The 16,420-nt window shown below is 47.2% G+C and overlaps 1 protein-coding gene across 1 annotated transcript in view; it reads right to left on the reverse strand.

Annotated features, from left to right (window-relative positions):
* The window catches only part of LOC148511449 (serum paraoxonase/arylesterase 2-like), a 60,394-nt gene extending 48,718 nt beyond the window's left edge, over nt 1–11,676 (reverse strand). The window contains exon 1 of the mRNA XM_088442195.1: nt 11,329–11,676. Within this exon, the coding sequence (XP_088298321.1) occupies nt 11,329–11,402 (74 nt within the window). The 5' untranslated portion in view covers nt 11,403–11,676. The remainder of the gene's footprint in view (nt 1–11,328) is intronic.
* Between the last annotated feature and the right edge of the window lie 4,744 nt (nt 11,677–16,420).

The raw sequence follows: 16,420 nt of genomic DNA on the forward strand, positions 1-16,420 counted from the left end.
GGGTCAGTGAGAGAGACTAAAATATTGTCGGCATATAATGCGATTTTATATTCCGAAGGGCCAGTGGATACTCCCGAGATAGCTCTATTACAACAGATCTTTGCCGCTAGGGGTTCCATAATAAGAGCAAATATTAAGGGAGAGAGGAGACAACCCTGCCGAGTACAGTTAGTTATTCCAAAACTAGAGGAATAGACACCATTAACCGAAACTCGTGCTGAGGGGGAACGGTAAAGTGCTGCAACGCCATCTAAAAATTTGCCTGAAAATCCCATTTTGTCTAAGACAGCGAATATGAAGGGCCAGGAGATGCGATCGAAGGCCTTCTCCGCGTCAAGAGCTAAAATCAGAGAAGGAAGTTTCCTTTTATGAATAGAATGTATCAGATCAATGGCCCGCCTGGTGTTGTCCGATGCCTGACGTCCAGGTATAAACCCGACCTGATCCGGATGTATCAAATAAGAAAGCAAAGGAGCTAACCGAGTCGCTAGGATTTTAGCATAAATTTTCAGGTCGACGTTTAATAATGAAATCGGTCTATAGTTAATACAATGAGTAGGATCACGATCAGGTTTAGGGATCACTACAATGTCGGCCCGAGTTGTATCAGGAGCAAAAGAAGCGCCCTCCAAAATATCATTAAATAGAGATGTAAGATGTGGGGCAAGTTCCTTTGCAAACAGTTTATAATATTGGGCTGTAAATCCATCAGGGCCTGGGGCGGCAGAGGAACGCATTGATCTAATAGCAGCTATTGTCTCTTCATCTGAAATACGGTCATTGAGAGTAGATAATTGGGATTCTGAGAGCCTCGGAAGGAAAGTAGAGGACAAATATGAGTGCACCCCCTCGGCTCCAGCAGAAGTGGGATAAGAAGAATCTGATAAGTTATAAAGGGAACTATAAAAGGTTCGAAACTCCTCAGCCATAACCTCAGGATCATAAGTTAGAGAACCAGAAGACGGAGAGTGTAGTTTGTCTATCGCACCTAATGCTTGTCTGCGACGCAGTTTATTGGCTAACAAAGAATCAATTTTGTCAGATTTATCATAAAAGCGTTGACGAAGTTTTTGCAAGATAAGCGCAGCGCGACGAGACAGAAGGGCATTAAGCTGACCTCGTAGTTTCTCAATTTGGGTTAGCACGGAGGCGCTAGGGGATGTTTTATGCTGAATCAATAGTACTGAAATTTGTGACTCAAGGGAAGTAATTTCTTGTGCAGCCGCTTTCCTAACCGCTGAGGTTTTAGAAATAAGAAAACCCCGTATAGTAGCCTTATGGGCTTCCCAGAGGATACTAGAGGAAATATCAGGGGAGGTATTCTCCTCAAAATAGCGGGTCATCGCCAATTTTATTTCTAGCAGAGCGGGGGGATGTTGTAAAAGGGAGTCATCAAGACGCCAGTTACGCTTCCTACGAGGAGAGCGATGTACATCTAAAAGAATATAGACACCTGCATGGTCTGTCCATGTAAAGGGGGAAATACCGGCTTCCGTAACCAGAGAGGTAATAGTGGAGGAAATGTGGATCATATCTATCCTGGAATAATGTTGGTGTGGGGCTGAAAATTGAGTATAGTCTTTGCTGTGAGGATGTTTAAGACGCCAGGTATCACTAAGGCCATAATGTTTAAGGGAGGCCAGGAGAGTACGAGAAGCTCTAGGAAGAGACATCCCCGAGGAGTTTGAAGGCGGGTTCGATCTGTCTAACAGGGGGTCAATAATGGTATTAAAATCCCCACATAAAATAATATGGCCCTGCGCAACTCTGCTAATACGCCTGAACAAAGAATCAAAGAATTGGGGCTGGTCTTGATTAGGAGCGTACACTGACACCAGAGTGAAAATCTCAGTACGGAGAGTACCGATCACTGTAAGAAATCGACCCTCTGGGTCTGTCACAGTTTTAATGTGGACAAAAGGTATATTACGCCTAATTAAAATGGCTACCCCACGTTTTTTTACAATTCGCTGAAGCAAAGAAGGTCTGGGCAAACCACCTACCTCGGAGCTGAGAATGCGGGCCCGTAAGATGCGTCTCTTGTAGAAATGCAACATCGGCTTTCTCCCTCCTACAAGCCCCCAAGAGAACAGTACGTTTCTTAGGAGAATTAAGACCGTTTACATTAACTGATAGCAATTTAAGAGACATGGAAAAATATATAAAGAGGTGCTACTGACATAACACACAGATATAATAAGTCAAAAATTTGGCCCAAGTAGATCCACCCTTAGGGACAGAAAGAAAAAAAAAGTGGAAAAAGAAACAGAAGAGAGCCACAGAGAAAGAAAGGCACACAAAAAAAAGGAAAGAAACAGAGAACCCATTCGGGTAACAACCCTGGTAAATTGGGTCCCAATCAAGGACCGCAATAATATCAATCAACATAACATTAATCAAAAATATCAAAGGGAGCATGGGGGGTAGTGAAAGGACCGTCCAATAGAATCAGGACTGCCTGGACCCTTAAATATAAGATCGGCTAAAACCAAATCAAACAAAAATCCCTGTAAAACAGGGATCATAAACCTGTGTCAGTATATAGAAACAAAACAAAAAAAAAAAAAAAAAAGAAGAGAGAGGGAGACGGAAAATGGGAAAGACAAGGGGAAAAGAGAAAAATTATCTAAACATCGGGATATTCACACAAATAATAACTACTTATGTCGCAGAGAACCACGAGGGGAGGACTGTTCCTCCTAGCAAAATTCAAAAAGAACATTGTAGGGAGCTTAAACCCTATTATAAAGAGAGTATACACCAGGGAGTGACCGAACAGTTCAAGTGGGGTCACAGTCCTTAGCATGGTGACGGGAAACCCTGGTCCAGTCCGGTGAAGGAGGATGGGAGCGTTGAGGTTTGGGAGAGGCTGCATCAGTCACCGGATCAGAAGTCGGTGTCGGAAGAAGATTAAGCTTGGCTAATAAATCTTGACCTTGAGTGAGAGTCTTGACACTATGTACAGTGTTGTTTGCTGAAACCTGAAGCATAAAGGGGAATCCCCAGCGATATCGGATTTGATGCTGCCGTAGAATCTTAGTGACTGGCTGAAGATCCCGCCGTTTCTGAATAGTAGAGGGAGCCAGGTCCTGGAAGATTTGTAACTGCATATCTTGGAAAGGAATCACTGGAGAGTCTCGAGTAGCTAACAAGATCCGTTCCTTTGTACGAAAATAGTGCAGGCGAACTATGACGTCTCTAGGAGGTTGAGTAGGAGAGGGCTTCGATCGGAGTGCTCTATGGGCTCTATCACATAAACAATCTTCATTTGTAAGGGCTGGAACTAAGTGTTGAAAAAAGTCTTTTAGAAATGACGGTAAGGAGGGACCAAGGATTGATTCTGCTATATTACGGATACGTAAGTTGTTGCGACGGGAACGATTCTCTTGGTCCTCTTGTCTTTCTTTGAGTGTCTCCACCTCATCATGAAGTCTAGAGAGTTCTTTATCAAGACGATTTTGGGAGCGGCATAAGTCGTCCGATTTAGATTCCAGCGCGTCCGTTCTGTTGCCAAGAGATTTCAATTCTGATTTAAATTCTGTTATAGCCTTTGACAGTTCTTGCTTGAATGCGGATTGAACTCCCTCCAACAAACCAGTCATAACCGCTTGAATTTGGGGATCAATACCAGCTTCGGATGAGCAAGGGGAGGAGGGGGATTCTGGGGGTAATGACGAACTCTGTGAACCCTTGGATTTAGATCCGAAGAAATTTGCAGAGGATGGTGGAGGTTTCTTACCTCTCTGCGACATAGTGAAATAATACAAAAAAAAACAAAAACTACAGTATAAAAAGGTGAGACACAGGGCTCTACAATAATAGTCCAGGCAAGTTTGGTGATAATATTAAGCGAACATCTTTAACTCCAGAGAGGCACCATCCAGGAGAACTTCAGCCTCAGAAAAAAAAGTGTGTGAAAGGCTGGCAGAAAATATAATAGCACATGGAGGTTCGCTAATTGTGGCTGCAAATAGTACTTGAGGTAATTATCACAGAAGACCACAAGAGGGAGCCAGCGTAGAGTAAATGGCAAATATCCACCAGCACAAAAATAAAAAATGTCAGGGAAAGAGCAAGCTAAGTAGCTGATATGGTTTGAACCTGTTAGGCTAGTGAAAAATAAACTGGATATGTATAGGTGGTCATATAGGAGCTCCAGACATAGAGAGAAGGGCCAACAGGTCACGTGACAATGGAGCAGGTGGAGCAGTGGGATATAGAAATACAATATAATATAATCTCCCCTCAGGGACTCACCACCCTCCCCTTACTCCAGGGAGTCACAGGCAGCAGATAATCCTGTCAGCAAGCGGGGTTGCACTGCCAGTATCCCGGCAGCAATAACCAGCAGCAGCATCAGCGTGGGAGAGAATCAAAGATTGCCGCCGGAGGCTTCAGAACGCTGGGGCTTCCTCCCAAAGATGTCTCCCGGGAGTCCCCAGAAGCAGGGACACCAGCCCTGACACAGCAGCAGGGCAGCCGAGGCTAGAGGGCCGGAGAGGGGTCATGCGATGTGCGGCAGAGAGGACTCCGTCGGGCGCACACCACAGAGATGACGCCGCCGCCGGAAGTCCACAGCCGCCAGTCCGCGCGCTCCAGTCCCCGGCTCAAAGGGCAGCAGGCCAGCTGCAACCCGCGGAAGCGCCTATTGCGCCTCCCGATTCCGCAGCTGCAACCCGCTGGGCCAGTGACAAACCAGGGGAAGGTAAGCAAGGGTCTGGAGGTGTCCGCTGACCGGGATGGGGCTATAGAGGCTAGATTTCCTCTGCACTGGCCCGGAGCTCTAACAAGATGCGGCTTCCTCCATTAACGGTCAGGCCACGCCCCCCTCTGCCTACATTTATTATAAAACATTGTCTTAAATGATTTCAGTCGGTTGAATAGAACGTTCAGTTCTCGTCATAAAACTACCCCCGCCCAGTAGCAGATTAAGGTCCACATGGGCCTGGAGCTGAAATTTACAAAAGGGCTTATACCCCATACTGTCTAGAGGTACATATAAAATTAGGTCTGATGAAACAATTTGTAAAAGCACTGCCTAAAGATGGAGAAACTTTCAAATATCTTTGCACCAAATTCCCTAACCTATCCGATGCTAAACTGAAGGAAGGCATTTTTACAGGCCGTGACATTAGAAAGTTAATAACAGATTAATATTTCGGGCGTGTGATGAATATTGTGGAACTTTCAGCGTGGACTTCAAACAAGTGATTTAAAAAATTTTAGGTAATGTCAAGGAACCAAACTACAAAGAAATTGTCATGGAAATGCTTAATAGTTACCGAAACCTGGCTGCAATATGAGTTTAAAAAGGTAATTTTTTTTAATTCCCATTTTGAGCATTTCCCGAATAATCTTGGAGACTACAGTGAAGAACAGGGTGAACAGTTCCACCAAGATGTTAAAGATGTAGAAAGAAGATACCAGGGTCGTTGGGACATCAGCATGATGGCTGACTACTGCTGGATGATACACAGAGACGACACAGAAAAAGCTTATAAGCGAAAAGCCACAAAACGAAGTTTGAAGACAAAAAAAAAGATATTAACAATTTTTTCAATAATTATGGGTTTTGTTTCTATTATTGTTTGATTTTATTGTTATTTTATTATGTAATTAAGACAAAAATAGAGATATCATCTACACTTCGTATTTCACAATAAAAATGTCAAAAAATTTAAACTTCTTGTTTTTTCTTAATAATGTATAGGTAAATGTGATGTGGTAATTTTTTTTAATATACTATTTCTTGATGTACACAGGAGTATGATTAAGACTATAAAAGTATTATTAAAAAAAAAAAAAAAAAACAACTTTCAATACCTTAAATTTCGCAGACCTGTGTAATTGGTTTCAACTAATGCTGAGTATACCCATTTTTCTTTGCTGCTGAAAGCATGTCAGAGACTGTGGATACAAGTGATCAGCCACAGAGCAGGTTTTCTATAAGGAGCAACAAAAGAAAACCTTCTAAAAAGGTACAGCAAGGAATTTGCGAACATTGGGGCTAATCCATCTTAGGACGGAATTGCAAATCTGCACGCAGGACGGTGGACAGCACCGAGCCACCGGCCAGCTGAGTAAGCCTCCAGTTTACTCAGGCTAGCCAGCCTGCCACTCCCGGGGTGGACATGCCCCCATTTATAGGTGCGGACACAAGTTGAAAGCAGCCAACCATTACCTTATACTCTACCAAGGCAGAATATGTGTCTCTTACAGAAACAGCCAAGGAATCATTACGGCTGAATGAGATTTTGGGGTATACAGGTATTTACTAAAGTGAGAGTTTTTAGAAGTGGAGGTGTTGCCGATAGCAACCGATCAGATTCTAGCTATTATCTTCTAGAAGGTGCTAGTTAAAATGTTAAGTAGAACCTGATTGGTGGCTATCGGTAACATCTCCATTTCTAAAAACTCTCACTTTAGTAAATATACCCCTTTGTGCGAGTTTGTATCTAACTAAGAAGACCTAAGTCAACACTGCATGTAACAATAGAGGTGCAATAGACTTGTCTTATGGTAGCTTTAAGCATTTTGCCATAAGATGCGATACATAGTACATTAGTCACTTTTTCATGTGAACAGTGAGGTAAATATTGTAGACCTGTTAACCATAGATCTGACATCAGATGTACTAAATGCCATCCTACAAAAATGTGGGCTGGAATGCATTTGAAATTTTGATGTGTTAGGTTTTGTTTTACATATCATCCTGTGTTCCATTTACAGATGAGACGTACAAAATGTGGAACATTCATATTGTTATGTACAGTAACTGGAGACTGCCTTGAGCAAGTGGAGGAAGGGGGTGTTGGAGAGACAGAGAGCTGTCCCTCTATTTAGTATGGGCACTAAAACCTAGAGCTGGCGGAGGCGCGACCTCTGTCCTGACAAGTGCGCTACTGTGCATGCGTGGTTCTCCGCGCGCCTTCTCATTTCAGCGTCCCAATGGTGAGGGACTGTTGTGCTTGGCAATATTACAGCAGATGTTACTTAGCATTGCCTCTAGGCTGTTTCAGCAGAGCGTCACGCCCTGCCCGATTTCAAAGGGGCAGAATGTGCCATGCCCTTTTAGCGGTGCCCTGTCAGCGCCCTGCTAAAACAACATGCCGGGTGCCGTCTCCACCTGTGGGCCTCAGTGTCCTTCGAGTAGGAAAAATTGCGGTACAGCGCACGCCATCTATTCACAGAGGATAGAGCTTGGGGGTAACCCAGCATGTCTGTAAGTGCTGGCCACTCTCCCAAGAAAGATTAAAAGGGGCGTGTCTTAAAGAGATGCCCCCTCTTCTCATGGTCACGCCCCCCTTTACAGACATCTTCGGCGCGCACCAGAGTGTCCTTTCTACAGTGAAGGGCCCTGAGCGAGACTGTGGACTTTGTGGCATGGCCACGCCCATGAGGCCACGCTCCCTGTCATATGACATCTTGGGGTTGTGTCCACGTGTCACACTCCAATCCACGTCTTGCCCGGTGTTCTTTAAGATACGCTCCCTTTTCATCACTCTTGGGGGTGTGTCTGGCACTTACAGACATGCTGGGCTGTCCCCAGGCGCTCCTATCTCAGTGAATAGATGCCGGGCACATGCGCCCAGCATCCACTGACCGGCGGTGATTGCTGCATTGCCATTTTCCCCACCTGTGGGACACTGCAGCCCCGGGTGGGGACACCCGCGGGCTGTTTTAGCTAAGAGGGGCAAGGGCGCAGTCTGCCCTTTAGAAGTCGGGCAGGGCGCAGTGCCCCACTAAAGCAGCCTAGCAAGCAGGCAGATCATACTAATCTGTGTAAGGAGTTTCCCAGCATGTCACTGACCATTCTACTACTGCTGCTGGCAATAATCGTAATCATTACTGCTCATTCTACTGCTGCTGGCCATAGTGATACACATTACTGCTAAAGCCTGGGCTGGGGAGGGGAGGCTACAGTTGCTGAGCAGCAGCAGTCTCTACTCTCTCCCTGCCGCACACTGTAGGGAGGACGAAAGCGCGACGGAGCCTTTGGCCGGCCATGCAACTACTATTGGGCCTATGGAATCAGTATGAAATACCGCCGGCCCTGTGCCCGACAGTTGGAATCCCGGCAGGCCAACAGAAGCAGAGTTCCCGGCAGTGGAAGCCCGCCAGCGCTGGAAATCCCGATCGCCCCTAAGGTAAGCATCTACTAACCTAACTCCCTAACCCTCCTTAGGGGTGCCTAACCCTAACCTCCCCCCCAAGTGCCTAACCCTAATCCCCCCCTTCCCCGCAGCCTAAACCTAAGTCCCTCGGGGGGGTGCCTAACCCTAAGTCACCCCCTGGGGTGCCTAACCCTAACTCTCCCTCCCCCTAGCCTTGCCCTAACCCTCCCGGGGGGAAGCCTAACCCTAAGTCCCCCCCGGGTGCCCTAAACTTAACCCTCCCCCCCCCGCGGCTGTCCCTTCGATCGGGATGCCGGGCGCCGGTCTCCCGGCGTTGGGTAAATGACAGGTGTCTAGATATAGACGCCGGTCATTTATCCCACGCCAGGATAAAGCAATCGGGAAGCCGGCTGTCGAGATTAAGACAGTCGGTTTCCAAATTGCATCCCGGGACTATAGCTGGACATGCTACTGCCCTGTTGGAGCGTCTCTCCTCCCCGGAGTTCCCTGTTAATGGATGTGGCTTCCGAGACTCTCGTTACTACAGAGCCTGCATAGTACACTATATCACCACCTCTGTCATAGAGGGTCATAGCGCTACTAATCACAAGGGTGTTTGTCATCACACCGACCAGTGCACTACAATGCCCAGCTATGCCCTAACGCTCAGGCTGCTCTGTACAGTTTCTATACCTGTATATCCCTGTGTCTCTATGCTAGATCTTGTTTCTAGCTGATTAAATACACCTAGTGCATTGTTTTCTGGCTGAACAAATGTAATAACACCCAGTGTGCTGAACCCGGGCATGCCTTTCGCTGGGACATAATGCTAACTGAGTGCAGACGCAGTGCAGCAGCCACAAGTTAATAGGCTGCAGACTTTAGCATCCTACTTATGCGACGCAATACTGTGCTAATATTATTGGAATCCCAGTAACTGATTGCGTTATATTAGTATTTATTTTCCTGCTTCCTTGTGTTTGAAAACAACATTTTATCAGTGTTGCAGCACCGAGCGGTAACATTGTGCCAACAGTCTAAGAATGTGGCATTAGTCTTGGCTGCCTTCTACTGTAGGTTCAATTACAAAACATATGGGAGCCACTAGAGGGGATGATAGCGCCAATCATACCCCAAACACAGCCAATGTCACTATTGGCTCTCTATTTCTAGATATAGACTATAAATTGTGTGAAACTGAAGACTACAAATATAACGCAGACACACAAGGAGGCCGCATCTGTGATGATTCCCATCTTTGCAAATCTGCAGGGCTATTCAGAAGAGCACAAAGGTCTGAGAGCCTTACACTGCAGACACCTCCCAAATCTCTGAGAGCCTTACACTGCAGACACCTCCCAAATTTCTGAGAGCCTAATGGGGGCCATCCACTAGACGATTTTAGCAGGCGATTGAATGATAATGATATCGTTATCGTTCAATCGTTTAAAATTCATTTGCAAATCATGCAGTAATTGTTTCTAACGATGTACGATGCGCGCTCCCGCTGGTCGTTTGATCGTCTCCTCCATCAACTGAACATGCAGGTCAATTTCACTTGATTGCTTACAAATCGTTTACACTGAACGATCAAACGATGAACCACTATCTGCCCACTATAGCTGAAAGCTGTCAATCACAGTTTATCGTTAGATCGTTTGCAAATAGTTTCCAAATCGTTTGCAAATTGTTCAGAGTGGAAGATAAAATTTCAAGGGAAAATCGTTAAGAGGTTGGACAGGGAGTAGATCGTCTAGTGGATGCGCCCCATTACACTGCAGACACCTCCCAAATCTCTGAGAGCCTTACACTGCAGACACCCCCCAAATCTGAGCTTAACACTGCAGACACCCCCAAATCTGAGTTTAACACTGCATATAGCCCCCGCACCAAATCTGAGAGCCTTATGGTGCATCCAGCACACCACGAACCCACCAACGATGGTCAATCGTTGATCGCGGGTTCCTACAGTAACCTGGTCGATATCGACCAGGTTGGCCTGCATGCACGGGCGATGGACGATATTGTTATCGTACATACGTGCCCGCGCATCGCAGGTTGTTGGGCACCAAAAAATGCACGATATGATCGATATTGTTCATTTTAATCGTACCGTGTGTATGCACCATTACACTGCAGATACCTTCCAAATATCTGAGAGCCTTCTAATGAGTCTATTCTCTGTCTCACAATGTTGAATTTAACCTACTGTATTCATCTAAGCCAGAGGTTCTCAAACTCGGTCCTCAAGACCCCAAACAGTGCATGTTTTCTAGGTGTCCTCACATGATCACAAGTGAAATAATTAGCTCCACCTGTGATTTTTTTTTTTAAATGTGTCAGTGAGTAATGAATGCACCTGTGCACCTGCTGGGTGACCTGTGTGGGGTTCTGAGGACCAAGTTTGAGAACCACTGATCTAAAGGCCCCCATACATTAGAGATGGATTGCAGCAATCGTGCAATTTGCAATCGATTGTGTATAAAAATCTGCAATGTATGGGCTTCACAGATCGCAGATTGCAACCAAAAAGTGATTGGAATTGTTTAATCAGATTGTCCAACATGTTGGATTTCACAGATCGATTGGGGTTGCAGATTGCTAGTGTATGGACATGATCAGCAGATTTGCAGACCGTTTCTAGCAAAATGATGGGCCTTTCAAGATTGCCAGATCTGTGTTTGCTGCAATCGATCTGCAAATCACTGAAAAAGATCTGTAGTGTATGGGCGCAGATTGCTCGATTGGGAAATCCTAAGATCGGGCAATAAATCTTCAAATTGTTTAATTGTGGTTTTCAGATTGCTGATGTATGGGGGCCTTAAGCCACAGAATGGCATGGTAGGCTGAGACCCAGATTGCCTTTTCTGCAATTACTGTGCACTTGCTGCATGACCATAACTATTCACAAAGGAGCAAGATAGTTAATGTCTCTAGTTTCCAGGGACAGTTCTCAGTGATAAACACTTCATACTGGAAATCAACCTATTCTTTTCTGTAAGGACCAACTTCACAATTGGAATATCAAATGCAATTCGCTCTATTATACGTAGTTATGGTCTGGGAGTTAGAAGTATTGAGCAGGATCCTACTAAGTGCAAACACCTACATTTTAATCTTTGCAGGGAACATGTTGTTACAATGCACAAACTTATCTGATCTTAACTATAAAAGTAACTTCATCAACTGTAGAAAAAAAAAAAAAAAAACTTACATAAACTGTATGATCCTTTCCCCTAGAAAAGCCAGGACGAGCCCGAGGAGCGATACTTTGAGCAGTGTCCCCATGTCTGCAGAGCTGAATAGGATTCCTGTGCAGTGAGAGCTGGGACTGGAGGGAGGCGGATCCCTGAGTTACTGACTGGTCTGACCTTTGTATACACTCCCTGGTACTACTGACCCTGCCTTATCTACACAGCACATTGTTCATCATGCCAATAGTCTTTTACCATAACTAATGTTCACTGTTACTACAGGTATTTACAGTTGTTATTATAGACATAGGGGCTTTTGTGTTAATAATTGCAGCACTACTGCAATTACGTATTAACAGTTGTAACAGACTTTTTCAGTTTTAGCAAATTTTCCCCTTCTAAGTACACAATGCTCTGCTCCTGGACTTCCCTCCTAAAAGATGATTGCAGCCACCTGTGGTGAAACACCTGTCTCATCTATTAACTAGTTCAACACATCCCTGGCATGTCGGAGACATCTTTCCAGGGGCGTTTCTATAAAAGGTGCGGGGCATCGGGGCCCCATATTATTAATACTTCCCACTCCACCGCCGGAGTCCCACGTCGGCACCGGTATCAGCGCTGTCAAAATCACCTGAAAAATGGCCGCCGTGGCCATTTTCCCTGTGTTTTGCGCATGCGCAGTAGGGAAAACACTGGGAAAATGGCCACGGCGCCATTTTCCCGGTGACCAGCGCATGCGCTGTAGACTCTGGGCACACTCTAGTGCCCAAACTCTACCGATGCAGTGCGGCACTGTGCTCAGTTGGCCACTGGAGAGAAGGGAGGGGAGGCTGCACACGGCCCCCTCCTCTCTTGAAATGCCTCATGCATCTTTTACATTGTCAAAAGACTCCTGCAAAGAATCTGACACTGCGCATGTGCACACTGTCAGACAGAGCCGTAACTAGGCATTTTAGTGCCCTGTGCCAGAAAGAGTATTGGTGCCCCTCCTCCTATACTTTATATACAATTCACATTACGCCGCACAGTAGTGTCTGTTATTCACATTACATCACAAAGCAGTACCCCAAACCCCTTATACACGTTACTCCACACATTAGTACTCCTTATACACGTATGCCGCACATTAGTACTCAGTGGCGTAACTAGGGTATTTGGAGCCCAGGGCAAATGTAAAAATGGAGCCCCCCCTCATGTGCGCACACCGAAGGCGCGAGCGGCAAAAAATGGGCGTGGTCACTTAAAAATGGGGCGTGTCAACATGACACACTCCTTTATCGTCACTCTGGGAACATTCCTTTCCATATGCACCTTAACCCCAGTAGTGTCCCTTATACAGTACCCCCAGTATGCAATGTCCCCAGTTGTGGTACCTCTTATGCAGGCCCATAGTAGTGCCCCTTATACAGTACCCCCAGTAGTGGTCCCCCTTATGCAGCCCCCAATTAGTTCCCCTTATACAGTACCCCCAGTATGCAATGCCCCCGGTAGTGGTCTCCCTTATGCAGTGCCCCCCCTATGAAGTGCCCCCAGTAGTAGTCCCCCTTATGCAGTGCTCCTTTATATAGTGCCCCCAGCAGTGATCCCCCCTATCCAGTGCCCCTTATACAGTGCACCCTGTAGTTTTACTCCCATTTTAGTGCAGCTAGTGGTCCCCCCAATGCAGTGCCCCTAGTAGTGTGACACCCCTGAAAGATTCCCCCAGGGAAAGCAGGGGTTAACTCCCTGACAGCCTTTCACGTGAATAGCACAGGACTGCAGTGTGCTTGGAGGAAGGGTAGGACTTTAGGACCAAGAGCTGGCTGTAGGGAGCACTTGTAAGCAGATTGTGCCCTGACTGAAGGCCCCCATACATCAGGGATGGATTGCAGCAATCGTGAAATTTGCAATCGATTGTGTATAAAAATCTGCAATGTATGGGCTTCACAGATCACAGATTGCAACCAAAAAGTAATTGTCCAACATGTTGGATTTCACAGATCAATTGGGGCTGTAGATTGCTAGTATATGGACACGATCAGCAGATTTGCAGACCATTTCTAGCAAAATGATGGGCCTTTCAAGATTGCCAGATCTGTGTTTGCTGCAATCGATCTGCAAATCACTGAAAAAGATCTGTAGTATATGGGCGCAGATTGCTCAATTGGGAAATCCTAAGATCGGGCAATAAATCTTCAAATTGTTCAATTATGGTTTTCAGATTGCTGATGTATGGGGGCCTTGAGAGAGAGAGAGATCCTAGGAAGTGTGAGGAGGGGGGAAAGCATGTGGTGACCAGAGGCCAAGTGGAGAGCAGGAGTGCTGTGTGTTTGGAGCCCCTGTAGTTACAGTCAGGCCCGCTGAGAGCCGCGGCGGGCCCGGGTAATAGGGGGCGTGGCCTAATTGCGGGAGACGTGGCCACGCCCCCTTCCCGGGAATTTTTTTTTTGCAGTGCCGCAAGGTGGCGGTGCGCTGGGGAAGGGGCGCTCTGGGCCCCCTCAGCCCTGCTCAAAGCCAGGGGGGGCGCGATCTGTGTGGTCACTCCCCCCCACAGGCATAGGAGACTGCTGTGGCAGCAGCAGCCACGAGCAGTCTCCACTGCAGCTCAGCACACGCTGTGTGCTGGGCTGCTGTGAGGGAGGGGGAGCAGCGCCGGACCCGGGCCCCCGCTGAGCCCCTCAGGAAGCCCGGGCCCTGGTAATCTGTACCCGCCCCCCCCCCCCTCTCGGCGCCCCTGGTTACAGTAAGTGGGGCAGCAGTGTGAGAAGAGCAAGACCCCTGGAGACAGGCAGTGGATGGCTGAGGCAGAGTGCTAGGAGAGCTGCATTATCCTAACAGCAATCACACCAGGGTACAGCAGTCATAGCTGGGAGCCTTTCCCCCTATCTTTGCAACTATTGCACCACAGCAGTGAATGGAGGCTGCAGCTCCTGATTAAAAGAGTCAGCCAGCTCCACCAGACACAGACTACAAAGAGAATAGATACAGGCAGCACTGTGGTGAGTCAGCCAGCTCCACCAGAGACAAACTACAAAGAGATACAGGCAGCACTGTGGTGAGTCAGCCAGCTCCACCAGAGACAGACTACAAAGAGATACAGGCAGCACTGTGGTGAGTCAGCCAGCTCCACCAGAGACAGACTACAAAGCGATACAGGCAGCACTGTGGTGAGTCAGCCAGCTCCACCAGAGACAGACTACAAAGCGATACAGGCAGCACTGTGATGAGTCAGCCAGCTCCACCAGAGACAGACTACAAAGAGATACAGGCAGCACTGTGGTGAGTCAGCCAGCTCCACCAGAGACAGACTACAAAGAGATACAGGCAGCACTGTGGTGAGTCAGCCAGCTCCACCAGAGACAGACTACAAAGAGATACAGGCAGCACTGTGGTGAGTCAGCCAGCTCCACCAGAGACAGACTACAAAGAGATACAGGCAGCACTGTGGTGAGTCAGCCAGCTCCACCAGAGACAGACTACAAAGAGATACAGGCAGCACTGTGGTGAGTCAGCCAGCTCCACCAGAGACAGACTACAAAGAGATACAGGCAGCACTGTGGTGAGTCAGCCAGCTCCACCAGAGACAGACTACAAAGTGATACAGGCAGCACTGTGGTGAGTCAGCCAGCTCCACCAGAGACAGACTACAAAGAGATACAGGCAGTACTGTGGTGAGTTCTGAAGTTTGTGACATTAAGCACACTCACATACGCCTCGGACACTATTATTGGCATAGTACATTGGGACAGCCTGTTTTCGAGCAAAGCTACAGTAACTTTCCTGGTATAATAGCTATTATACACTATCCCACTATGATATTGTCACCTGGTAGTTATAACCGGAATCATCAAGGATATATATGTCATATACGGAGAATAAAGTACTTCCCATACTTACCCTTGGGCCCCAACGTGCTGATCAGCCTAGAGTATTGACATTATTCTCATGCACACTAGTCAAGGGTTGTGGGATTGTTTATCAGAGTTTTGCAATGTAAGTTATTGGGTATGTGAAGTAACAATGATAATGGTAACTATGCAGTATTACCGGTCACTGTGAGATCACTTGAATTGTATTTTGCACACCATATTTTCCATCAATGTGATGTCATTTTATGACCAGCTGTTTGTGAAAAGTAAGATTTGCCAAGTGAACGTATTGTGAAGAATTTTATGTTACATGATTATTTCCGTAATCTTTGAGAGTTACAGTCTGTTTACTAATAAAACCGTGCTCTACGGAAATAAACTGTTTATCCGTACCTTTGTGTGATCCCCATCCTCCTTGCCTCTCCGAATTCATCCGAAGAACCTGCTACGAGCACACAGGCCACAAGGTGAACTGTTTAGTGTTTACCTGCCGGGTGCGACATTAGTAAGCCCCTTATATAGTGCCCCCAGCAGTAGTCCCCCCCCATGCAGTTCCCCCAGTAGTGATCTCCTTTATGCAGGCCCTCAGTAGTGATCCCCCCTATCTAGTGCCCTTATACAGTGCCACCTGTAGTTTTCCTCCCTATTTAGTGCCCCCAGTAGTGGTCCCCTAGTAGTATGCCCCTTATATAGTGCCCCCAGTAGTAGTTTCCCCCCCCAGTAGTAGTCCCCAGTAGAGGTTCCCCCTCCCGATGCAGTGCCCCCAATAGTAGTGCCCCCCAGTTGTAGTCCCCAGTAGTGCCCTACCCCCAGTAGTGGTCCCCCCCAGTAATGGTGCCCCAGTAGTGCTCCCCCCCTGTAATGGTGCCCCCAGTAGTGGTCTCCCCCTGTAATGGTGCCCCCAGTAGTGCCCCCCCCTGTAACGGTGCCCCCAGTAGTGGTCCCACCCTGTAATGGTGCCTCCCCCCCGACGTGCAGACACATAACACAAGTAAAAAAAAATACACTTACCTGAATCCACGCTCCGGCGGCGATGTGTGTGTTACTGCACAGTCTGAGACCGCCCGCCTCCCACCCTCCTCCTGGCGCTATTGGGTAAGCACTCAGGGGGAGGGAAGGTCTTGGCTGTGCAGCACAGGACCGGCGCAGGGAAGCCTAGCACCGGTCCTTTGTAAATGTGTAGCGCTGACCGCACACACTGTGGTCGGCACTACACTGCCTAACTAGGGCGGGTCGGTACCGTGGCCGGCGGCGCCGCCCC

Source organism: Taudactylus pleione, unplaced genomic scaffold, assembly GCF_031769625.1.
Source record: "Taudactylus pleione unplaced genomic scaffold, aTauple2 ptg000306l, whole genome shotgun sequence".
Classification (NCBI taxonomy): domain Eukaryota; kingdom Metazoa; phylum Chordata; class Amphibia; order Anura; family Myobatrachidae; genus Taudactylus; species Taudactylus pleione.